The sequence below is a fragment of the Podarcis muralis genome, chromosome 2 (genome assembly GCF_964188315.1).
Source record: "Podarcis muralis chromosome 2, rPodMur119.hap1.1, whole genome shotgun sequence".
NCBI lineage: Eukaryota > Metazoa > Chordata > Lepidosauria > Squamata > Lacertidae > Podarcis > Podarcis muralis.
The window spans coordinates 35,693,869-35,719,633 of NC_135656.1; the positions used below are offsets into that span (position 1 = coordinate 35,693,869).

At 44.6% G+C, this 25,765-nt stretch overlaps 1 protein-coding gene across 6 annotated transcripts in view; it reads right to left on the reverse strand.

Annotated features, from left to right (window-relative positions):
- Positions 1 to 13,967, reverse strand: part of RNF157 (ring finger protein 157) — a 71,838-nt gene extending 57,871 nt beyond the window's left edge. For 2 of the 6 annotated variants that reach the window (XM_077924235.1, XM_028716994.2), the window contains exon 1: positions 12,915 to 13,966. In XM_077924235.1, the coding sequence (XP_077780361.1) occupies positions 12,915 to 13,002 (88 nt within the window). In that variant the 5' untranslated portion in view covers positions 13,003 to 13,966. Of the gene's footprint in view, positions 1 to 12,510; positions 12,824 to 12,914 lie in introns of those variants that run through there. The other 4 variants (XM_077924234.1, XM_077924233.1, XM_028716992.2 and 1 more) reach the window with 4 other exon arrangements.
- Between the last annotated feature and the right edge of the window lie 11,798 nt (positions 13,968 to 25,765).

The following is a 25,765-nucleotide window of genomic DNA, read 5'->3' on the forward strand; positions in this document are numbered from 1 at the left end:
CTGGAGGGAGCCTCGGGCCCTTCTGCCACCATCCTCCTCGCGGCCGCCAAACTGAGCATCTCTGCCTGGGGCCTCCCCTCTGCCCTTCACCGCCACTCCCGCTAGGCCGTACTGCGGCTGTGCCACCGAAGGACCCGAATGAGCTGGGCAGCCTGGCACGGCTGAGGAGCCTTGAGAGGAGAGTGAGGGCAACCATAGAGAAAGCATTTCAGAGAGAGGAGGAGGAGGCATGGGCAGGTGTTTCAAGGGCTACAAGAGAAGGACCGCAAGCGCTTCTCCCATAGATTTGTAGTGGTAGACTAGCATAGATGGTCTGATCTGTGGGTTTACTTCGGGCGCTATCCCTCCCCCTTCCTCCCGCCCCACCTGATGGAATTGAGAGCTGCAGATGGAGCATGAGAGAAAAGATACAGAACTGCAGCAGCATCTTCGTAGCTTGGACTTTGCTTTGCGCGAAAAGTGGTTGCTGCTTGTACTTATTTAATTGCAGTGTTTCATCGGCTGGTGTCTTGAACAGCAACCTCTGGAAACGAAGGGCTAAAAACCGGCGCTGCTCTCCAAAATTATCTGGTCCCTTTTAACTTCGTATTTCAGCTGGTTGACTAAAATCCCTTATTTTGGCTGCTGGTCCCTTATTTTCAAATCTGTAAATTGACAGCTATGTCCCAATGACGCTTGTTTTGTGGGTTTAACATCGTGTTGAAGGCCCAGAAGGTGGAAAGCCTAGGAAAAAAATCTCAGCTGTGCCCTGGATAGAACAGCAGGCTAATTAGCTGCCTACTTTTGCCCTGGTTTATTGTTTTGTTTTGTTTTTAATTTAAGATAGAAACGTTTTATACAGATGCTTACAGAAAGGGAAGGGCTTGTGACCCGGTAAGCAGTAGGCAGCATTTATCCTGGAGCCATTTGTACATCAACAAGGGAAACAGACAGCCCTTGTGCTGCTTGCAGTTCAGATAATCCACTTAAGTGCAGAAATCCTCCTTTCCCATGAGCCCCTTACTGCTCTCGACCGGTCTTACTGGATAATATCTAGAGAAGCTGAAGAAGATACGTATGATGCAACTTTGGGGGTGGGGTTAGGGGGGAAATGTCTTGTCTGTTTCTCAGTTTGGAGATTTGTTTACCTGTGCATGGAACAGAACAGTCCTGGTCAGCCAGGCCCAATGGTCCATCTAATGTGAAACCTCTGCTGGACATGATCTAGTTAACTAATCAGATTTAATGAAAAACCCGGAAGGCCTAGACAAGGTCAGCAATTTCTGCTTCAGCCGGAATTAGTTTATGATATATTGTAATAGGTGTTTTAACTAAAATATTCCTCAAGCGTTATTGTAAGGAAATTAATAGGTATTTCACAATATGCTTGAGGTTCTAATAAGCCAGGTCTCAGTTTAACACAAGCGAGTTTCCATTCATATTCATGATTTATAGCCACATAAAAGTGTACCAGATCATGCACATTCCCTTATTCTAAGGGAGAAGTGATACAGCCGTTTTACTGAAGCTAAGCCAGCCCAAGTCTGGAGCCTCACATTGGAAAGCGGGAAATGAAATGTGCTAAATAGTGTAAAGCAATGATGCACCTAATGCAGGTTTGGGAAACCACTGGCTCTCCAGATGTTGCTGGACTACAGCTCCCACCATCCCTGGCCCATTGGCCATGCTTGCTGCCAGGCTTGATGGGAATTATAGTTCAGCAATATCTGGCAGACCAAAGGTTCCCTACTCTTCATCTTATGTGTTCACAATACAGTGAGCATTGGTCGGCATAATTCTTACTATGTATATTTTTCTATTTCGATGCATGCTTAAATGCTTTCTTTCTTTTAAACACCTCCTCTAAACCGTCTCTCCAATACTCTAGTTTACAAGTGGGTTTCTTCCCGTAAGGGCACATTTAAACATACAAAACTCCACCCAGTTCCAAACCACTAGAGCCTGAAATGGCCTAATCCAGGAAGAGTTTTACCACTTGATTATGTCAATTGTATTAAATTGGTTAGAAATAAAAAGCTGCACACAGGCTTGTGAATCATTCACGCCAAGGGGTTCCAAAATGTGATCTGCAGGCCACATTCAGGTAGTCTGCAGTGGGGGGGGGAATCTGTTTGAAGATGGCACATTTATTGCATTAAATATTCATACGAGCTTTTATTGTGTTCTATTTATTATATTGCATTTTATTGTACTACAGCTTGAATTCTATGGAATTAAAATTTCAGTACAATAAACTGCAATATACTGGGTGAGTCTTTTAAGAGAGGCCCCATGGAACATGTGTACTCTGTATCCACGGGGCCTCTTTTAAAGGACTCACCCTGTATAAGAAAGAAAAGCAGCAACAAAAATGAAGTTTAAAATCACACAGCACCTAGCACTGCACACTACAATCGCTACAACAGGAAGAAATATCATTACAGTGGTACCTCGCAAGACGAATGCCTCGCAAGACAAAAAACTCGCTAGACGAAAGGGTTTTTTGTTTTTTGAGCTGCTTCGCAAGACGATTTTCCCTATGGGCTTGCTTCGCAAGACGGAAGCGTCTTGCAAGTTTGTTTCCTTTTTCTTAACACCGTTAATACAGTTGCGACTTGACTTCGAGGAGCAACTCATAGGTGTGGTAGCCTTTTTTGAGGTTTTTAAAGACTTTGGTGATTTTTGAAGCTTTTCCAAAACTTTCCCGACACCGTGCTTCGCAAGACGAAAAAAATCGCAAGACGACAAAACTCGCGGAACGAATTAATTTCGTCTTGCAAGGCACCACTGTAAATGGTCCACCTAGACCCTCAACAATTTTCAAATGGAAAAGGCTTGGGAACCACTGAAACGTTTTCAGGTTGAGGGGTAGGCTTCCATTGAACAGTAAGTACTGTATAGCACTCAAGGCTAGATGATTATAAGGAACCTTATGGAAGGGTGTGTTTCTCTTAATCCTAACTCACACTTTCTCCTCTGCCACACTGACACACAGAAGTGGGCAATATAATCATATTTAAACAGAGAGTCAAAGTGTCTTTTCCCACCTGAATCCTGCCATACCTTCAAACTGTTCCACCTCCTGATCAGATTATCAGTATCCCCCCCCTCCCTATTTTCCTGCACATGGGGCCAAAAAAGGGCTCCTACGTTTCATAAAGGAACCAGCAAGGCCAGGAGTGTGTTTGGGAATTTCCAGGAAAAAAACTCCAGCACAGGAAAATCACAGCAGGAAGCTCCACGTATCTGGAGGCTTATTTGAAGAAGTATTTAGTATGAATGGTCAATAAATCCAAGCAGCACTTCCTTTTCTCCACAGTAAGCAGCTCATCTGCTGGGACAGAATAAGCCTATGCATTTACCAGAAGTAGCTGACTGCCTCCTTCCATGGGCGCCAGTGCAAAATGGAGTAGGGGGAAAACGTATCTCTTGAGAAATCTACTGCATTACTATAAATTCAAGCCCGTTTACAATTTCTGAACGCATACAGCCAGTAGGTATTCCACACAAGTAATTTTCAGTCCTGGGCTGAGATTTAATTACAGTCAAGTCCACCTACCACTTTTTCTTCTCACTCGTAAAATTTCTGCCATTTTTACCCAAACCTACTCTGCAGAAAATATACAGCCCTATTTCATGTTAAAAGAACTGACCAGGTATCTATAGAGCACACCATCTGTCAAGAACTACCCATATCCAAACCTCAGTCAGTGAACTGAAGCTGCAACAGAGCAGCAAGGTTGAAATCGATAGTCTTTAAAATTTCCCTCTGATCAGATTTTGTGTGGTGCTGCTAGAACTCTGCATCCTTCTTTTTTAAAATATATATATATATATATATTCAAGAAAGTTCCCGCCAGTCACTTTACTACACAGGGCTGACTCGGGTCGTCAGGACTGTCCCCCTCCAACTATACAAAAAGTCTAACTTCCAAAACGTTGGCATTATGCCTATGCAACACTGCTATATACAGCTGAAGGCAGAACAGTTGGCACGATAGGGCCTTTTCAGGGGTGGCACCCCATATGTGGAATGCTCCCCTCCCCCCGGGTGAGCTGCTTCTGTCCCCATCATTAACATTCAGGAGGAATTTTAAAACATCTCTGTTCACCAAGCCATTTGATGGCTGAAAGACCGTATTCCTTGCAGCCTTGACATTATAAGCTGTGAGGATACGCGACAATTCTCAGATGATTTTAATCTTTTTAGATATTCCTGAAGTTCAAGTGCTTATATTTTATTTGCTGATGCATTGTTTTGCTGCTTTGTTATTTGCTACCTTTTGGAGCAAGGGCAGGAAAGAAATGTAAAATCACCACCATCCCAGGAGTAGTTTGTGTATCTCCATTAGCCTTGCCAGCAACTATCAAAAACATGGAATAGTAGCAAGGAGACTCGTATTGTGGTCGCACAGATCCATATAGCACTCATTACAGCCAGTAATCACTTGCCACAAGATGACCATATTTTTGGCAGCATCCATGTGGTGGTTCTGACATGTGCGCTGGCCTACTTAAGGATCTTTACGGAGATTAAGTACATCTGTCTGTATTCTTGTCCAAGAAACCCCACTGTTACAATAGCTGAATGAACATCATGCAGCCATTAATAAAGAAGCATTACACTCTCTGGAACAGGCACCATAGAGCTTATTTATATCTGCTGCTGACAAGAGCCCAGGAACAAAAGGTAAACTTTGGGGGACACTAGTTGGTGAGCTTGAACCTATCTCGACATACTTCTGATTGCAGCCATAACCTGTGAAGCCCTCCAGATACTGGACTACAATGCCCATCACCCCCAACATTTGACCAGACTGGTTGGGACCAAGAGGAGTTGCCATTCAAAAATGTCTGGAGGGCACCAAGTGGGGACCCACTGCTTTTACCCCGTACTTCAATCAAAATATTTTCAGGTTTTCTCACTTATAAGAGAACTGTATGGAAAAATGCAGGGCACATTGGGCTCAGAGTTCCTGGGTTTTAGGAAGTTTAGAAGGCTTTGCCAGGGAAACGAGCTAGTTGCTTTGATCTTGGACTAGGATAAGGCAGCTGGAATCTAGCCCTGCTTTCCCCCAGAAGTTTGTGAGCAGGTTGGACCGAGGAGTGCTGGGTGCAATGGTTTGGAGCCTTTAAAAAAAGTTACTGCTTTGGTGCATCCCAGGTCCTCTTCCATCTAGGCTGCAAGAATAAGTGAGAGGGTGGTGGCAGCAACTACCAGAGAACAGGACCCACTGACAGCACTGCAGGGCTGTTGTGTTACAGTTGGACAGGCTCTCTTGGGGGTTCCCCCACCCTTTGTCACACTCTTCTCTCCCCTGTGTGTGCCCTCCCTACGAGTATGAATGACAATGTCCACTGTTGCTCTGGCAGAGAGCACATGGTTAAGCAGGAGGCCACTGACTGAACAGAGATGCTCAATGTCCTAGTGCCGTGACAGAAAGCATTGCTGTCCAAGCAGCCAAATAAAATTATAATATTCACTAGACTCTCCTTACTCTGATGCCATCCTGTTTGCCGCCCTAACAAGTGCCACCAATAAATTGCAGTCTATTTCTTCCTTTAATTTCTTCCCACTTAACATAGGTAAAGGTAAAGGCACCCCTGACCATTAGGTCCAGTTGTGACCGACTCTGGGGTTGCGGCGCTCATCTCGCTTTACTGGCCGAGGGAGCCGGCGTACAGCTTCCGGGTCATGTGGCCAGCATGACTAAGCCGCTTCTGGCAAACCAGAGCAGACACGGAAACACCGTTTACCTTCCTGCCAGAGCGGTACCTACCATATTTATCTACTTGCACTTTGACGTGCTTTCGAACTGCTAGGTTGGCAGGAGCAGGAACCGAGCAATGGGAGCTCACACCATCACGGGGATTTGAACCACCAACCTTCTGATTGGCAAGCCCTAGGCTCTGTGGTTTAACCCACTGCGCCACCCGCGTCCCCCCACTTAACATAGTTGACCATATTTAGCAACAACTACTTAAAAACAGCAGTTCTCCTACAGACAGACACCGACCATTGCGCCATGATAGCTAACTGAATTTTCATATTTAGAGGCAGTGTGAGCGTCATGGCATCCTAACAGCTCCTTTAAATGAAGGGGAACCATTTCCAGTGGAAGCAAAGAGGTGACACAGGAGAGACAAGTCTCTCCTAAACGAGAAAGCACTTTGGTCGATTTACAGCAGTGGAAACAGCAAATGTGGAAAGGAGTTAAGAACCCCTCCCTCTCACCACCTAAGCTGCATCAACAGAAGTCTAGTGTCCTGATCAAGGGAAGTAACAGTACTACTCTATTCTGCCTTGGTCAGACCACACCTGGAGTACTGCATCAAGTTCTGGGCACCACAATTTAAGAAGGATATTGACAAGCTGGAATGTGTGCAGAGGAGGGCAACCAAAGATGATCAGTGGTCTGGAAACCAAGACTTAAGATGAACAGTTGAGGGATTTGAGTATGTTTAGCCTACTAAAGAGGAAACTGTTATAAGATATGATAGCCATCTTCAAATATCTAAAGGGATGTCACATGGAGGATGGAGCAAGCTTGTTTTCTCCTGCTCTAGAAGCTAGGACCCAAACCAATGGATTCAAGTTACAAGAAAGGAAATTCTGACAAAACATCAGGAAGAACTTTCTGACAGTAGGAGCTTTTCTACAGTGGAACAGACTTAGAGGTTTTTAGGCAGAGGTTGAATGACCATCTGCTATGTACTTAGTTGAGATTCCTGCATTGCAGGGGGTTGGACTAAATGACCCTTGGTGGACACTGGGGGGTGGAGGGAGACTGTATGCCACAAAGGGGAGGGCAAAAGTAACTGTTGCCACCCTGTTCTCTTTCATTTGCATGCATGACCACCTTCTCAGCCAATCTGTACCCTTCCTTGCTGATAGATGAGATCTGGAAGATGCCTAGCTGATATACCCCAATGCTTTATCTATTCACTTTTTCTTTTTGACACCACCACCAATCTTGGTGGATTTTGGGAAGTGCAGAGAAGTGTGCTTAGAACCCTGGGTCAGAATTTCTCAATTAAATACTGGAGGTTGCCATGTTTAAAATGTTTAAAGTAAAAAAACCAAAAAGGCATATAAGGTAAGAGTCAAGTATGAACTAAGTTTTTAACCTTAAGATGCTTCTACTTCTTCCTCTTGATCTTCATTTACTAGCACAAATTACTGTATGGTACCTCACAACATTATTCTGCTCTGAGGTAAGAAATACGCAGTGCATCCTCTTAGTTTGCCATAGCATATTTCAACAAAATGTTTCCCAGCAAAAATGAATCAATGGGGGGGGGGGGAAATGTAAGGCAAACTCCACATTTAAATATAAAACAATACTGTACTACTAATAAACAAATCCACACTTTAAGGAACACAATCAATCAATAGCTCTCTGAACGATGTACAAAAGAAGTAAAAGAACCACCAAAGCAAAACATACACAAATCAAAATAAATAGTTACAAAAATAATTTCATTATGTATCATGAAAGTATCATAAATATTACAAACGCACACGTAATCATTCACATACACATTCTAAAAAACAGAACCGCCCCCCAATGAGACACTTTCCTTATATGCACATCACTTCAGCCGCTTAATTCTGACCTCAATAAAACACCCAAATGTTTAACCAACCTATAATCATGCAGAGAAAAATAGGTCCACGCAATAAAACAGAAGCAGGGAGAAAAACACCACTCATTCCCACCTGAGGCAATGCAGACGCCTTCTCCCCACCTCTCACCTAGGGAGATTAAACCCTCCTCTGCCAACAAGCCCACATCCTGTGGGGAGTTAGGCACAGCCAGCCATCAGCGCACCTGATGCTCAGCACCTCACTGGCAGCGTCCCACCCTGTAGAGTAAATTAAAAACATCTTCCTTTAAAACAATGCTCCCTAAATAAACCTCACCCTTGTGGCTTCACAGTCAGACTAGACGGGAGAGGACTGTGGGTAATGGTAGGTAGCAGTCCATCCCCACTCTCCCTTTGGCACCTGAAGCATCTTACTTGATTTAGCACACAGCCTGGGCAGAGGTGGGAAACCTTTTTTAGCTTGAGGGCTGCGTTACCTAGAGGGCAGCCTTGACGGGGGTGAGGGGGGGTGCTAGAGGAAAAACTGGGCAGGGCCATAGGCAAAAGAAGTGGACAGGGGCCAAGGCTGAGACCTTCGCACAGTAGGCTACATTGCAGATATGCAGAATGCAAAGGTTTCTACCTAGCTCAGTCGACAGAGCATGAGACTCTTAATTTCAAGGTCATGGGTTCGAGCCCCATGTTGGGCAAAAGATTCCTGCATTGCAGGGGGTTGGACTAGATGACCCTTGTGGTCCTTTCCAACTCTACGATTCTGTGATACCCACCACTATCACCACAATACATACATACCTCTCCATCCTTCATCCAGACAAGCATGAGGCACTATCACAATTCAAGGGTGCCTTCCAGCATTCTAGGAGGGTGTGGATCAGGGCCAGAGAAGGATGCAGGTTGGAGGGGGTGTAGTCCCAGGAGTGTCCCAAGGGCCAGGTAAGCAGGCCTGGAGAGCCACACTCCCCTGGTGTAAAGGCTCATGTGTTCTTGGTTGATGTGTTATTAACCTATCGCAGACACAGCTTCTGGGCAGGAACTGTGCGCAGCCTGTGTTTTATACAGCACCAAGCACACTGCTGATCTGTTCACTTGGCATGCTTATTCATGCGTCCGAATGCGTCTCCCCACACCAAAGGCTCTTTCTTTCAAGAGGTAGCTGCTGCTGAAAAGCTTTCTGTTATAAAAAATAAACTAGTCACAAATAAGAAAACGACCAGCAGCTGTTAAAGAGATTGATGGCCCAAACGGAAAGGCCATTCCCACCGCACTCAGCCCATCAAGGACAAGGCATAACTCCACAGAAAGGGCACCATACCAATGTGTGGCCATTTTTTTAAAAAAAAATTCTTAAAGGAAAGGCAGGCATCATCTGTTTATGCTTATGAATCTTTCAGAAAACACCTTCTGTCCCAATTGGTGGAAGAAAAGTTGCTAAATGCCAACAGCCAGGCAGATGTTTTAGCAAACCGATTCCAGCTGCTCTGCCTACTGAAAAAGCCAGGCATGTATTCTCAATACAGAAACCGAGTTTATGTTAACAATGACTCTGCGAAGGTCCTTGCTGGTAATCAGCAAGTAATTTGGGCAATGGAGACATCATTAAGGACCCATTTTCTTTTACCTTAACTTGATAACTAACTGCTTAACAAAATTACCACCTATTGTTAACAATCTCCACTGCCAAACAAATCATTTTCAAGCGTAAACACAACCTTTTTAAAAGGTCATAAAGTTGTGATTTGAAAATTAAATAAAACAAAGGACTTCAAACTTCTGTGTTACTCGAACGGAAGAGAAATGGTCCTGATAAACACTGAAGTGAGCAGTGGTTAAAAACCCTTCGTGAAAAACCACTGTAGCTAATGGGGCCTACTGCTGCCACCGCACAATTTCTGTTCTCATCCTGAGGTAAAGTTCTTAACCCGAGGTACTACTTCCAGGTTAGCGGAGTCTGTAACCCGAAGTGTTTGTAACCCAAGGTACCACTGTACTGAGTTAGCTGGACCAATGGTCTGACTCAATATAAGGCAGCTTTTGATATTTTCAGCAGCTATTAAATGACAGCTAGGATCAAGGAAACAGACAGAAAGCTCAGGTCATACAACCCAATCCTAGACATGTTGACTTGGAAGTAAATCCTGCCACAATGAATGTAGCTTACTTCCGGTTAAGTGTGTATATAAATTCAAACTAAACCTGCAATTCTGTAGAAGCTTACATGGGAGTAAGCCCTATTTAACATAGTAGGCCTCACAACACAACCCTACTATGAATGTTTACTCAAAAGTAAGTCAAGCATGTTTGTAGCACCAAGAGAAACTATTGTGAAAGCTAAGGTCACAACTTCTGTAAACATGCACTCTATATGAGGTCTTGGATGTCAACTAAACTGAGAAATGATAAATGAAAGCAACTATTACCCAGACCTTGACAAGTGAACTCAAGAAAGTAAGACAATGTGGGGCTTAAGCAAGAAGCAGTTATGATGAGGCCTCAATAGATTGCATCTTCTTTAGGCATGTCCCCTGGCCTCTGCACCAGTCCCAGCCCCCTGGTACTGTCATACACAGTCACTACTCGTTCCTAACCATATACTTAGTGCAGAGCTTCAACAAGAACTCTGGAATCACCTAGACTCCAAAGATTGCTCACTAGGGACTAGAAACAAAAGGGTTAGATAGGTGCCCTTCTGAGTATCTGAGGGCACCAAACCCCTTTTGTTTTGAATTACACTGTCCCAATGGGAGTTAAATCTTCAAAACACACAATTAAAAATAATTAATAGAAACATGACTTCAAGGGAACCTGGTGTGCTACACTAATATTAGTAAAAATACACAGCTCCCTTTCTAAAAATTCCAGCAATAAATAGGCAAAGCAGCTAAAAAAGACCACACCCTTCATTTATAATTAGTAAGATATCCTGGCACCTTCATTCTAAAGCACAAGTACAGTGGTACCTCGGGTTAAATATTTAATTCGTTTCCGTTCTTAACCTGAAACTGTTCATAACCTGAAGCACCACTTTAGCTAATGGGGCCTCCCGCTGCTGCTGTGCCGCCGGAGCACGATTTCTGTTCTCATCCTGAAGCAAAGTTCTTAACCCGAGGTACTATTTCTGGGTTAGTGGAGTCTGTAACCTGAAGCATATGTAACCTGAGGTACCACTGTATTCAGATGCAGGACCCAATGACTGAAACTGGAGTTAATCTTAAGTAATCAAGCAAAGGCTACCCTATGCAAGTTTTACTCAAATGTTAAGTCCCACTGAGGTCCACGGGATGGGTTTCTAAGTGTGCACAGGATTGCATTCAGAATGCTGATAACTGAATAGGAAATGAAACTATCTGTTTGTGTAGCGTAGTGTCTCAATGCAACTACTACAAGTTACTAGGATGCGCAGTACAGTTTTGCTCCCATTTTTGCAAAGCATTCTCCTGTGTAATTAACTACAGTAAGGGTCCACAGGGACGCAGGTGGCGCTGTGGGTTAAAGCCTCAGCACCTAGGACTTGCCGATCGAAAGGTCGGCGGTTCGAATCCCTGCGGCGGGGTGTGCTCCTGTCGTTCGGTCCCAGCGCCTGCCAACCTAGCAGTTCGAAAGCACCTTCGGGTGCAAGTAGATAAATAGGGACCGCTTTCTAGCGGGAAGGTAAACGGTGTTCCGTGTGCTGCCCTGGCTTGCCAGAGCAGCGATGTCACGCTGGCCACGTGACCCGGAAGTGTCTGCGGACAGCACTGGCTCCCGGCCTATAGAGTGAGATGAGCGCACAACCCTAGAGTCTGGCAAGACTGGCCCGTACGGGCAGGGGTACCTAAGGGTCCACAACCTTTTGAGGCTCACAGGCTTTTTTTTAAAAAAATACCCATTTAACATGAGGAAGAGCTGGTGATGCTCAGAACGCCCCTGAGCAGGCAAGGTATTTACACTCACCCCAAAACAAATGAGCTAGAAGAAAGAAGGCAGCACCCATTCAAACAGGCAAGCCCCTCCACCCAACCAAATGCAACAAAAAAGCCAACAGGAAGAGAGGGCAGATGAGCCTTGGCGCGTACACTGGGGACCCCAGAACCAGAATGATCAGACGCAAAGAGTATACACCTTTAAAAGGCAGGATGAAGAATATTTGGCACTTACATGTTTTCCCAACTCCTGTGTGGCTAATACTACCTGCTCAAATCCTCTCTTATGCACAATAGCTCCTAAGTACCTTCCTTTGCACATGGCCTCCTTCCTTTAATAGCTGCCTGACAAAAAATGGAGCAGGAAAACCTTTTTTTTTTTAAAAAAAATGGAAATTAACCTGTCATAATTTCTGCATGCCAGACTACTGTTAAAGGCACAGGAACAGTGTCAAGAAAAAAAGCAGCTACCCAACACATTGCATGCAAGATAAATTTTATCCTGTCTCTCCTAGCTACCATTACCTCTAGCTTCCTTTTTTAAAAAAGGGAGGAAACTTACAGACTATGAAGTTCTACACCTATATGTAGGAGAGTGAGAAAAGTACAGTAGCGTACTTTGATTTCATCCCACCTAATGCTACATGTGTGGCTTCAGTAACCCAGTATCCCTGTCCCATCAATACTGGAAAACATTCCATCATGAGCAATAGTGTAAAAACAGCAGGATGGATGGGATATTTCCAAACAGCAATTAGAATATAAACAAGCATGTGAAAATGTCAATACAGGTACCAAGTACGAAAACCACACTCCAAGGGGTGGCATAGGACACAGATATTTTAGGAGGAATACTTTCCTCTGCTGAAAAAACTCGATTCAGGACCATAATGAGTTTTTTTGCTCAAGTAAAGGCAGATAGAACAGCTAGCCAAAAGGAATTGCAATCCTTCATTGGATTTGGGCTCGGCTTTTTAAAAAAACAACAACACAGAATTCTTAGTATTTTTTAAAGGTTCTTTACCAACAAGCATGATGCCATGAATGTTGCTATCTCAATTCAGATGCCACCGGGAGCGCTTTAGAGGAGGTCGACCCAGGCGAAAGAAACCCGCATTCTCGGCCGCCAGACCTTCTCGAGCTACTTGCATGGGAGACCTTCTTCGACTGACACCAAAACTCTCCGAAAACTCGTTGGCTGCGCCCCCCCCCCCAAAGAAGCAGCTTCAGTGCGGTAAAAGGCAAGTCCTGCTTTTCACCCCCGTCCCAGGCAGCTTGTGCAAAGCCGAAATCCAGCGACCTCCCCCCGGCTACCGCCTGGAGTTCAACTGTCCAGCCCTTGCTTCGTCACACTGCTAGTTCCCCGATCTCTTCCCCTCCTCGCCTCTCCCCGCTGCTGCTCCTCCTCCCATCCCGGCTAAGCCTTACCGGATTTAGGAGGATATCTGTAGATGGAATTAGACGGGATGTCCACCTCTTCCACTCCTGCGTTCTGCCGGCTGGTTAGCGCTCCCATGCTTGAGACGTAGTACAGTATTAGAGGGCATCCGGGGAGGAGGCGGTCGGGGGTTGGAGAGAGACGCCTCCCTAGCTCGCACCTTTGCAAAGCGAGACGAGAGGCGCGGAAAGGCAGCAAGGAGACACACGCGCGCAGGCACTCAGGTCAGCCGCTGCCTCCTGCAACTGCGCTGCTGGTCCCTCACTGGAGAAGCTGCCGCATTGACTTGCCTGCTGCTGCCCCCAGGGGGGTGGCGGTGCCTGCTGCTGCTGCTGCTACCGAGCAGGGGACAGAGGCAGCCATTCCCCCCATCTTTTCCACCCCCATTCCCTCCTTGCCGCCCCCTCTCCTCCTCCGTCGCCCTCCCCCTCCAGCGAAAGGAGTGAATCAACCTGGGGACCGTTTAGGCGAGCTGGGCTAACGGGAATCCCTTATAGAGCAGTGCAGCTGGGATGGGGCGGGAAGAAGCCGGCGCTGCATGCATCATCATGCACATAGCTCAAGCTCTGGGCTGCGGCCGCTGCGAGTGCAGAAGGCAACCTCGGCAGCACCAGCAGCATCTCATCTCTCCTCTCCCTGCAATTGCAGCAGCAGCGGCGGAGGCAGCTTTGCAAAGGAGCTGGGCGCCGCCTTGACGTGAGCGGCAGCCCTGCTCTCCAGCCAATGGAGGCCGCCTGCTAAGCAGCCAGGGGCGCCTCCTCTCGCGGCCCCAGCAGCTCCCTGGCACATGGCCCGATGGAGGGAAGGGAAGGGAGGGCGAGGGCGGCGGCGGCAGCAGCAGCAGCGACCGCGGTGCTGGTGGCCGTGTGGACTCCGCCGCCGGCCAGCTGCCCAAGTTCACCTTGGTAGGAGCTGGGGGACGAATCGCTGGAATAAAAGGCGGTGCTTCCTAGAGTCACCACAGGCCGGCCTGCTGCAAGGGAAGGGAAAAGTTTCGCGAGGGTGCGAACACCCGCCTGCTTGCCTGCCTCCCATCTTTTTCTGCTTCAACTTTGCAAATTTGTTTTCCAAGATGCGCCACTCTTGCCTAGGAGCGGTGGGTGCAGGCCCGGGCCCCTCCAGCCTACAGCTGGAGCCCATCTAGCCTTGTTTACTCTTAAAAGAAGTCCGGCGGTGGCGCTGTCAGGAAATTTACTTAAATGTCTTACATACATAGACTATTTCCGAATCATAGCCTGCCAGCTTGTTTCTGGGCCCAATTCAAGTTGTCCTTTCATTTCCTCAATGAAAACAGCGACCTCCTATTCTATTATTATTATTTTATACCCCACACACTGAGTTGCCCCAGCCATTCTGGGCAGCTTCCAGCATATATAAAAGCACAATAAAACATTAAACACCAAAAAACTGCTGCCTTCAGATGTCATCTAAAGGTTGTATAGTTACTTATCTCCTTGGGTGAGGCAGCTGCATGATTCCAGACCCTCCAACATTTCTCTGGTGGAAATGGGGAAGTCCGAAGGAAATGCGGGGCATTCTGGGATCAAATCAGAAATCAGGGTGGCTTCTGTAAATCCAGGACTGTCCCTAGGAAATTGAGACACATGGGAGGGTCTGTAAAGGCCCAAATGACATTAAGCGCGCCCACATTCCACCTTATTTCTGAAAGACCATCTCATTCCCTACAGACCCTCCCCAGTGTTAAGCTCAGCATGGGAGGAGGGGAGTTGGTAGCTCCATGTCCCTCAGAAACTCTGGGGTGGTGGCACAGGTGAGGGCCTTTTCTGTGGCAGCCCCCTAAGTTGTGGAATTCCCTCCCCACAGAGGGGCATCTGCCTGCTTCAGCTTTCGGAGAATGCAGAAGATGCACCTCTTTACACCTTTGACACCTGGGGTGCATGTTTTCAGGGCCCCTCCCTATTCCTGTGAGTGCAATCTGTTTTTAACTGCTTTTAAATTTGAGGTTTAAATCGTAACCCACCCTGGGACCTGCTGTTGAAAGCGGGGTAATAAATAGAATTATGATAATAATATGCTTACTGCAGAAGGGTAAGCCAGCCCTGCTGAATTTTGGGGACTTCCTCGTCGTCCTGTTTGAGAGGAAATCCTAGACTTGGTCCAATGGGGCTTGCATTTTAAGCAAGCTTGCTTGGGATTGGGTGGCTATTTCACCCTAAGCCGCAGAGGCCGACACATACTCACCCAGAAAGGCACACTTTATTTCATTTGGACTTGCTTTCTAGTATGTATTCTTAAGGTAAAAGGTAGAGGACCCCTGGACAATTAAGTCCAGTCAAATGTGACTATGGGGCTGCTGCGCTCATCTCGATTTCAGGCCGAGGGAGCCAGCGTTTGTCTGCAGACAGCTTTATGGGTCATGTGGCCAGCATGACTAAACCGCTGGAGGACTATGACGAGTGCCAGAGCGCACGGAAACACCGTTTACCTTCCTGCCACAGAGGTACCTATTTATCTACTTGCCCTGCTTTGCTTTCGAACAGCTAGGTTGGCAAAAGCTGGGACAGAGCAACGGGAGCTCACCCTGAACTGCCAACTTTCTGATCAGCAAGCCTAATAGGCTCAGTGGTTTAGACCACAGTGTCACCCACATCCTTTTATGTGTACTTAAGAGTGCGGTGTAAGGTGGCCAACATTTACCGTAATCTGGCCAGACTTTTTATCAGCAGGGTCGCAAGCCAGACTCAAGAAATGGGGACACCCTGGGATTGCTCCCTTTTCCCTTGAGTCTGCACAAAGTCAGTGTGCCTGAATTGGCACACAAATAAAAGAGCATGCCCATATCTCGATTGGGATAAGAATGTGCTGGAATTAGAAGGCTAAGATGGGCAATCAGGACTCTTCTGTTGCCTTAGAGTTGTTACCTTCTTTCAAAGAAAGGCTTCCTGTGCCTTTAAATGTATGCATGACATTCGTATACACTTTGTGTGCTTTATTTATATTACTATGTCTCAAACCATTCACCTGTTGAATTTCTGCCTGCTGTAAAGTTGCATTCGTATGACAAACACTGTATTTCATAAACCGCAGCAATAACAAACCTTTCATGCCACCATGCTGATTCCATTATACCATGAATGGGTGCCTTTTCTGATATTGACTGATCAACAAAAGGCAACACTTGGGCTAATAATGTACTGGCAATATTTATGAAACACTATCAATTGTTTCTTTATTCACAAACAAAAGCCATATAATTCATGCAAGATGTCACGAATGAATAGAAGTCAAATAAATATTCCATCAACAGGAATGCTTAGAATGGTGTGTAACCACAAAGAAACACTGAAGTTGAGGCAGAAAGCCTTTCCACAGTTCATATCTATATCAAGGTTTGGTTGAGAATGAACTGGAGCCGGGTGGCATCTGGTTGGCCGCTATGAGAACAGGATGCTGGACTAGATGGGCCATTGGCCTGATCCAGCAGGCTCTTGCATTCATAACTATGGTGTTAAACAGTACATAAATTGTTAAAAGAAATGAATAAAATTTCTACCTTTGCGCCAGTTCAAACACTGTTAGCAGCCCTTCCTTAATAGCTTCTACAGTTGTGTGCCAATAAGTCCCTCCCCTGCACCACACACCATAAGAAGATTAATAAGTAACATTTTAGTCACTCTATTTAACACCCATCCTCTGGGCAACTCAGCAATGATAATCCATCAGATTTCAATGTCACCTCTGTCATTTGATAAATAATTTGGAACTACTTGGTATGAGTATAGTTGAATACTGAAATATACTCGGGAGTCCTGTAGTGATTTCATGCTCTTTATTGCAGCTTATAAAACAGTGATTGAATTGCCCCCCAAACCTCAGGCTTTTATATACATTATTTACACAATGAGTCCCGTCTGATTGGCTGATTATGCTTCCCTCCTGGAGCCTGATTGGTCTTTTCCTGCAGGCCAATCAGTTGTTGCATTCTGCGATCCTACCAGCCTAATAGGCTGATTAACTTCCTCCTGGAGCCTGATTGGTCTTCTCCTGCAAGCCAATCAGTTGTTGCATTCTAGGACCCTACTTGCCTATTGTACTAGGATCCAAGCTTAGTACATAACAAATATAAAACATTCCTGCTTTTGGAGAAGCCCAATAACCTTGAAAGGAAGAAAAAAAACTGGCAGCCTTAACTGTGCGACTTCTCTAGCCATGTCTCACAACTGCTACCCATTTAAGCTGCTGCTAACTAAACCAGAAGGGACAAGACAGGACAAGCTGGGTTTGAGGTTTGTTTGTTTTTAATCTGGCCATTTAGGAAGCCTAGTAGACAGACTAGAGCAGCATAATGCCAGGAAGGGTAGATAGACTCTACTTGTCACAGCAAGTGCAGCATTCTCAGGGGTAACATCATCATAAGGTGTTCATTTTTTATTATTATACTTCAATCCTGTCCTTTGTTCAGGAAGTTCAGAGCGGTGTACGGTGGGAGCTGCTAGGTAGCAGGTCTCCCAGCCCCCAATCCTCACCCTGCTGAGACTTGCTTAGCTTTCACAATGAATCAAAGTAATTTCTCTCTGGTTGATTTTTAAGCTGATTTTTAAATTTGGAAGTAAAGCTATCCCTGAATGGAAATGATTTGTGGATACAGATTTGCTTTGCAGCTGATCTTTACTCCAAAGTAAAACCCTAGGGAAGTTTTTAATGTGTGACATTTTAATGTATTTTTAATCTTGGTTGGTAGCCGCCCAGAGTGGCTGGGGAAACCCAGCCAGATGGGTGGGGTACAAATACGGTAAATTATCATTATCATCATCATCATCATCAATGTAGCTTAACTTTAAAGGATCGAGTGCAGTTCAGGGTGGTAACTGGATTATGTTCACACTTTAAACCAAAGGTAGAATTCAGCCATATACCTAGTACGTTCAAAGGAAAAATGGGAACAAAGAGAGATGTTTTAGCTTCTCTGATCTTTTTCTAAAAATGGAGCTAGCTGTTTCGGTTTTCACATCGTTTTGCCAGTTAGTGAGGCCTCATTGAAAGAACTACAATAGTCTCTCTCTCACCACCTTAAAATATCCATGGAAGAAGGTTGAACTTTTGTCATTCTTTGAAGGAATCGGTCTCTTAACAACGCTAACAGTCTTATGCAGTTCCTGAGCTTTACTAGCAGGTATAATCCTACTGAAACCAATGTATATGAGATTATTTGTTTCAGAAGCGAGCCTATAATAAGGTAGATCCAGGCTGCAGTTCAATATACCTGGCTGAGAGCAAGTCCCATTGACCTCAAGGAGCCCTAGGTCTGATGTCTTCATGAAATTAGACCTCTGGCTGGCAGCTTCCTCTCAAGTGGGCAAATAGGTTGGCAGCAGGTGCTTCAGAACTGCCATTTAAATTCATTACAATAACCCAGAATAATACTGCATTGGACGAACTGTGGGGAATTTTAATGGTAGCTAGACCCAACTACCCAAAGCATTGGGTTAGGAAAATAGTGGACTCTGTCTGAGCAATGTGTTCCTGACAGCCGTCCAAGTGTGCCAAATGGTGACATTATCATTTATTTATACCTCATAGCTACTATGGTAATTTTATCAGTACAGGCCAAACAGTAAAACATTTGAGTAAAACATTTTGAACCTTTATCACCAAGGGATGGGTTGAAAAACCTCAGAACATACATTTCTGGTAAGTTACTAAATTCTTTTTCTTTTTCAGGCTCCTGCCAAACTGTTGGAGAATTTCAAACTAATCCGCTCTTAAAAAGTAAGTGAAATTCCTTCCCTCATCCCCCCCCCTAACAAAGTGGTGCAGTTGTGGATCCAGTTTTAAATTACTACATAACAGTAACCTAAATTACTACATACTCAGTGCTTTTCTTCTATAAAAAAAAATGTTTAGGTACTCTCATTTTCCTACTCGTATTGAAATACTGCCCCTCAATGAGGCCAAACTTAGATTCACAAAATGTTTAGGGGTATGCATACCCCTGCGTCTCCCCAGAAAAAAGCACTGTACATACTACAGTGTAGTTTTAAATTACTACATAACAATATGTTAATATTGTTGAAAGGAGGAAGGGGTTTGGTCCCTACTTCTAGTTCTCTACTCCTAGCCTATTCCTTCCTTGGTCCACTAGTATGAATTTATAACATAATTTCATTCTGTATTAACTGAGCCATACCATTTTGAGAATCACACACACACACACACACACACAGAGAGAGAGAGAGAGAGAGAGAGAGAGAGAGAGAGAGAGAGAGAAACCGACAGATATTTTTCAGCCATCCCCAAGCTGTTGGAAAATTTCACTTGCACACCAGAGAATATTCAGTAATTTTTTCAATTTCACCACCCACAGTTATGATGGACAATTTGGTGGGCAAATTTTCACACAGCCTGAGGATGTATACCCATTTAAGCACTTCTGGCACTTTTTGATTTGTTGTGATATTTTAAAATGAGATTTTAGATTGTTTTCATGGTTGAGTAGGTATTATGTGTTCTCCATGTTGGAACCTGTTCTGGGTTTTATTTTAATGAAGAGCAGGCAAAGAGCGGCTCAAATAAATAAACAGTCAGCATACAAAGCCATTGAGTTGACCAAACATGGGTGCATCTGAGGAATCGCCGCATGTGGTCTGAAACACCCCCTGAATTCGAAGGCTGTATGCGCATTCCTGTTTACTCTGCATGCACTGCCCTCTGGTTTGGGAAGCAGTGTACACATATTTGCCACAATCCATATCTATATTGTGTCCTGTCATTTTTAATGAAATACTGCATTAATTTTTTTTTATACTTTTCAGTTTACAACAAACACAAAGCATAAATTTAAATTATTCCAGCACATCATATTTTCATTCTCCCCCTTTCTATGGTTTCTTATATCTATTCTACTTTTTACTGCATTTCCAAGTTAACCCTATTTGTTATGTATCCCAAATAGTCATTATAAGTTTTCTGTTACTGCATGTTTTTGCTGCAATCCTGCTAATGTATTAACTTGTTTACAATAATGTTGCAAATAACTGGTTTCCATTCTGTATTTAAAAGTTTATCGGCTTCTTATTCTTCCAGTAAGATTTGCCATTTCTGAGTATTCTAATGATTTCTGTTGCCATTCTTCTTTGGTCGGGACGTTTTCTTCTTTCCATCTTTGGGCAAAAATCACTTGAGCGGCAGTAAATTTTTGTATTGCTTAGGTAACTCTAGTCCCATAATTCCCAAAATCAATACTGCATTTTGATGCATTCCCACCCAAAACTAGTTTCAATTCAGATTGAGAAAAGGTACAATCTAGCTACATTTCAAAATGGTAATGTATACATATCCTATACCTGTATGAGGCAGTAAAGCATGTTCCAAGTAGGATCTACTATATAGTTTGGAGAGGTTTGTTTGTTTTGTCTGTTCTGTATAGGTATAGCTGCCTCTTGTGATATAATCGCTCTTCATTAACATTTGACCACCAGCCATTTTGAATCAAGATGGCAAACCAAAAGACTGGCTGTTTTTTGGCATTGGTCCGGCTGTTGCTCAAGATACCATAGCCAAACTTGGCACAAAGTCTCCCAGTATGGAGGCAGCAGTCTTCATCAATGTTTGGAGGGCCCTACAACTCACAAATTACATTATCCATTACAACGTACAATTTTCTCCCCCCCCCTTTCTATTTCCCAGGCAGCACTGGAACACTTCGCACTAGTGCTAAATGCAATTATATCCAGCAGCTCCACAAAGGTTTCTTAAACTAGCACCCAAAGCTGTGCAATTAATGATGCTCCCTTTTTAAAAAATTAATCTGTCCACATGGATTCAAGCACACAACAAAAGTTACGTGAACAGCTCTGGAACAAAATGGGATTCAAATGTTTGAAATATATCAAATCCTTCAGCAACCATTTTTTTTTCTCATTTTCCTTGCTGTGAGCGCTCAGCAAGCAACAGATGCTGCCTAAAAGAAACAGGAATTGCACATTAAAAACATTTAAGAATTTGTGTCTGTTGCATCCTGTGCTGCCAAGCTGGGAACAGATGATGCCCAAGCCTTGCAGAGTTGGCTTAAACAGAGAATCAGTTGTAATGTAGTTTAGAGAGAAGCTTGTAGCACAATTTGAATATCTCAGCTATACTAGCTTGAGGCTAGAATGCTAAGCACGTTTACCTGGGAGTAATTCAGTGGGACTTGCCTCCAAGTTATAAACATGCAAAGAATGGTGCTGTAAGGTGCACTGGCTAAGCTCCCAGAAACACAAAATATTCAGCATGATGTATTTTATTAGTTCAACATCTTTGATAAAGGTTAGGCATGCAAGCCTTTTGAGTTGCATAGCATTCTTTAATTGTCAGTTTAAGGGTGTGTTGATGTTACCACCTTAGATTGCAGAGTTGTGTGTTTTCTAGTGCATTTCACAGCACATTTCCAGTGCATTTCACACACACACACACACACACACACACACACACACACAGCTGTTCACATCAGCACTGCTTCATTAGTGTGAGGTTAAATTCTGCTTCTCTTCATATCAAGGGTTGTAAAAGGGGCAGCAATCTCTCTACCCCATGCCTGCTAGATTCATACTGGGCCTTACATCGCAGTTGTAAACACGTCTACTTAGAGTAAGTCAGGCTGAATTAATGGGGCTTACTTCCAGGAAAGCAGTTTTAGGATTGCAGCCTTAGTAACACCTTTGCAGTATATAAAAAAAGATGTAGATACTCTAATTCATTTTGCTAACAGAGGCAGTAGGATTCTAAGCAATGAAAGATCACATAAGGAGACAAGAAAAAATTATTTTGAAGAAAACAATAAATACAACTTGGTTGGGTTTTTTTTTAAGATAATCAGAAGTCGGCGCTATGAAGAAGGAAAAAACACAGGCAGGGAACAGGCTTCCTGATAATAATACCAGCTGATCATTTTTAGTCCTGCATTTATTTATTAAGGGTGCAGTCTTATACACAGTGGCCTGGGAGTGACCCCTATTGAACTCAGTGGGACTTACTTTTGAATAGACATATATAGATTTGTGCTGACAGCATTACTGATGTGTATTTCTTCCTCCCCTCCCAACCCAGCTCCTCCCTCCTCGCCAATCCTCCCCTGCAAGCCTAAATAGGAAACTCAGCGATATAAACACACACTTACTCTTTGGGCAGTGCTAAACATTCAGTGGGAAACCTGATATCTATGCAGAAAGCTCCATGGGGCTGTTTGGATATACAAAGCTTAGGGGCTGGCTGACAGCTGAGCTGCTCAGCCTCAAGGCACACGGTCCTATTTCCTTGCATTTTGCAACAGAAATGTCTGGTGAATTTTGAGCATCTCAAAACTTCCCGTCCTTATATTACCTGGTGTGGAGGACTGGGCACATGGAACATCAAAGGGCTTGGGGGAGAGGAAGGGCAGGGAGTTTTCCCCACAAGAGAAAACAAAATTACATCCTTTTCCAGGCAGCCTTATAAGTATTAAATGGCCGCTCAAGAGGTCGCAGCTGCTGCATTTATAGCCTAGAGTCTACTGTAGTCTCAGAGTAAGGTGAAATGATGCAATGTAACTGCACACTAAAATGGCAGAAGAGAACATTTCAGTACACATGCAAACATACGGCTCTCCGACATGGCAAGCCACACCTGTCAAAATCCTCCTGTGCAATTGGAGGTTCTGTTTTCTGTGGCATCCAGAAAACACTGGTTCTGTTTTCTGTGGCATCCAGTCACTCCAGATAGGGCTTAACAATGGCAGTGTTCAGTCAGTTTTCGAAACCAATTTTCTAGTTCACATAGGGTGAAAATGTGGAAAAGTACAAGCGGTGTACTTTAGAAATTAAAAGTGGGTGTGGCCAAAAATCTAGTCATTCTCTTGAGTACCTGAATCCTGTGCAGCCTTAGCCTCCGATCCCATACACATTTTCCTGGGTGTAGGTCTCACTGAGCTCAGTGGAGTTCCTTCTGAGCAGACAGGCAAGGACTGCTCTGTTGGTGTGTCTCAGACTACTGCAAATCAATAGGCATCAGTGTACCTAACTGTGTAGGAGTGCAGCCTATGCAGAGATTTTCTCCTGGTAAATCTTAGTTCTTTAACTGCAGGCTGTGCCTTTCACACTCCCTCCTACCACCGCTCCCGGTTGTGCTTGCAAATTTTGCAAACTGCAATCAGAATAAATTACGCAAATCAAATACAACATTCTGCATAATTTATTCTGAAACACTGAGGTGGGCAGAATATATCTCGTCGTATCATCTGGGAACACGGCTAGTTGATAAAATCCCCAGCTAAATGCAAAATGGTGAATCGAGGGAGTAACAAAGCCAGTCACTTTGGTTAGAGTCTGTTATAACATCATGAAACAGGCTGCAGAACCCTTCTGGAGCAGGCAATAATTCAATGTTATGCTTGCAAATATCCATAAAGCGCAAGCCATTATGTACAGCGCCAGTGTTTTACGGTGCACTTGCTGTTGCTGCAGCTGCAGCAGAGTATTTTATGCTGCCATACTGCAGTGGAGTGGTGCAAAATGACAATAATACTGCAAGAGAAGATCCTACCAGGGTTTTTTTTTTTTAAATGCAAAATCAGGAGCCCAATTGCTGTTTTCTCTCTTAGGTCAAACAAAGCCATAGCACAGCATAATTTTCATAGCTCTGCAATTCTACTCAAATACAGGCCATGCACAGGATTTTGTAGACTGGATTATTTGAATTTGAAAGTAGTAAAGACGCTGGAGAAACCCAGCCATATGGGCAGGGTATAAATAATAAAATTATTTTTTGAAAAAAATATTGTATCAGCTCCACCTCAAAATTTTCCAGAGGAAGCTAGCACCCCCAAGAAGTGGGAATTTTACAGATCACACCTACCAAGCTAAGCCTACTAGATCATCTCCATCTACCCGCAAGCCTTCCTATTAAGCAACCCCCCTGAATACCAGCTGCTGTTGATGAGATGGCTGTTGCCTTCATTATGTCCTGCCTCCAAGCTTCCCAGGAGCACTTGACTGACCACTTTTGGAAGCAGCTGTGCTGGGCTAGGTGGATACGAATGGTCTGCCCAAGACTGCAATCTGAATACAAGGGAGGAGGAAGTGACTGAGCCCCAAACACCAAATCACTCCACCGCCTTCCAGATCACCTGTGTGATGATGCCTCTTCCTTCAAGTCCACTTTCCCCATTCATCTTTCAGCTCAACTCCTCCAATCTTCAAGCTCTGCCGTGCTGTAAGCATGTGCACCTGAAAAAACCCCATATTGCTTCCCTGTTTTATCCCTGCCTCCCCTCCCTTAGTTGTTTTCCCTGCATTGAACAGGAGTCAGGGAAGGGACCTGGACTCTTCTGCTTCGCAAAGCACCTTGCCTGCAAACGATGCCACTTTTCTAACAGTAACAAGTCCGCTGCGGCAACATCCATTTTACAAAAACAAACAAAAGACCAGGGAAGTAACTGAGTGGCACTCAGGTAACATCTGTTGGCACAGGCAAGTCAGTATCCCTTTCCGCTCACCTGTGCCAGTGCTATCAGTCACAGAGCTTCAAGCCTCTAGGTTTATTTAGCACTTACTCTGTTTACACACACACACACACACACACACACACACACACACACACACACACACAAATATTGAATGGTAACTGGCAGTGGTTTGACTTGGTGTGAGACAGCTTGCTGTGCTCCTAGTTCAAACTGGGAACTAGAAGCTAACTTCAAGGGAACGCTTTCAGACATTTTCATTGAGGATGGGCCAGTAGCATCATGGTAGAGCACGCAGAAGGCTCAGTCCCTGGTGTGACCAGACTTGCTTTAAGGCAGTTGCCAAGTGGGTGTATGGTGGCAGAAAGAGCTACACAACGAACATACTGATAATTCCATTCCCTGCTGGCTAAGCCGCAATGAGAGCCAGTGTGGTGCAGTGGTTAAGAGCGGTAGTCTCGTAATCTGGGGAACCGGGTTCGCGTCTCTGCTCCTCCACATGCAGCTGCTGGGTGACCTTGGGCTAGTCACACTTCTCTGAAGACTCTCAGCCCCACTCAGTCACAGAGTGTTTGTTGTGGGGGAGGAAGGGAAAGGAGAATGTTAGCCGCTTTGAGACTCCTTTGAGTAGTGATAAAGCGGGATATCAAATCCAAACTCTTTCTTCTTCTTGCCACCCGTGTTTTGAGATATAGGCAGCTGTTAGCATTATGACCTACCTGAGACACTTGCTGCCTGAGGCAGAACAGTAAAGGCCATCTTGCCCTGGCTGAATCAAAATGGAAAAAAACAAAACACTTGACTGGCCGCATTATTTTGGCAGGAAATCCAACAATTGCCTCTCCTTGGGAGAGGAAAGGCACAATAATAACCACTTAAATAGCTAATAATTTGCTGCCCTTTGTGACATGTAAAACCAGCTGCCTGGGGTGTGTACCTCATTGTGCTCACAAGGCCCAGAAGTGGACAATTTCCCAGAAGCCTTATTTATTTCCAGAGTCTCCTGTTGCCAATTGCAGAATACATACAGCGCTGCGAAGAGCTATTCGTTGCATTTAAACGTTTTGCCAGCAGGGGGAGCCAGATGGTGGGGAATTTAAAAGGCAAAGGGAAGTCCAATCCGAATTGTTACCAGCCCCTTGTTGGGCAGGTGCTAATTTCAGTTGAGAGGAGATGACCACTACTGAAGGGCCTGAGGAGCTTTGTAAATCATTCCCTGAATTTTAGTGGGTTAGAAAGCAGTGGATGTTCCATTGGACTGAAGAGAGACATGTGCAGTGTCTCACTTTTTTCCACCCCACCCACTCAAAAAATCATGAAGACAAGTGATGGTTGTGATTGCTGCTGTCAGTTTTCTTGGCAGTACTCTTACGCAGTGCTGCATATTTCTGTCGCTGTGCCTCC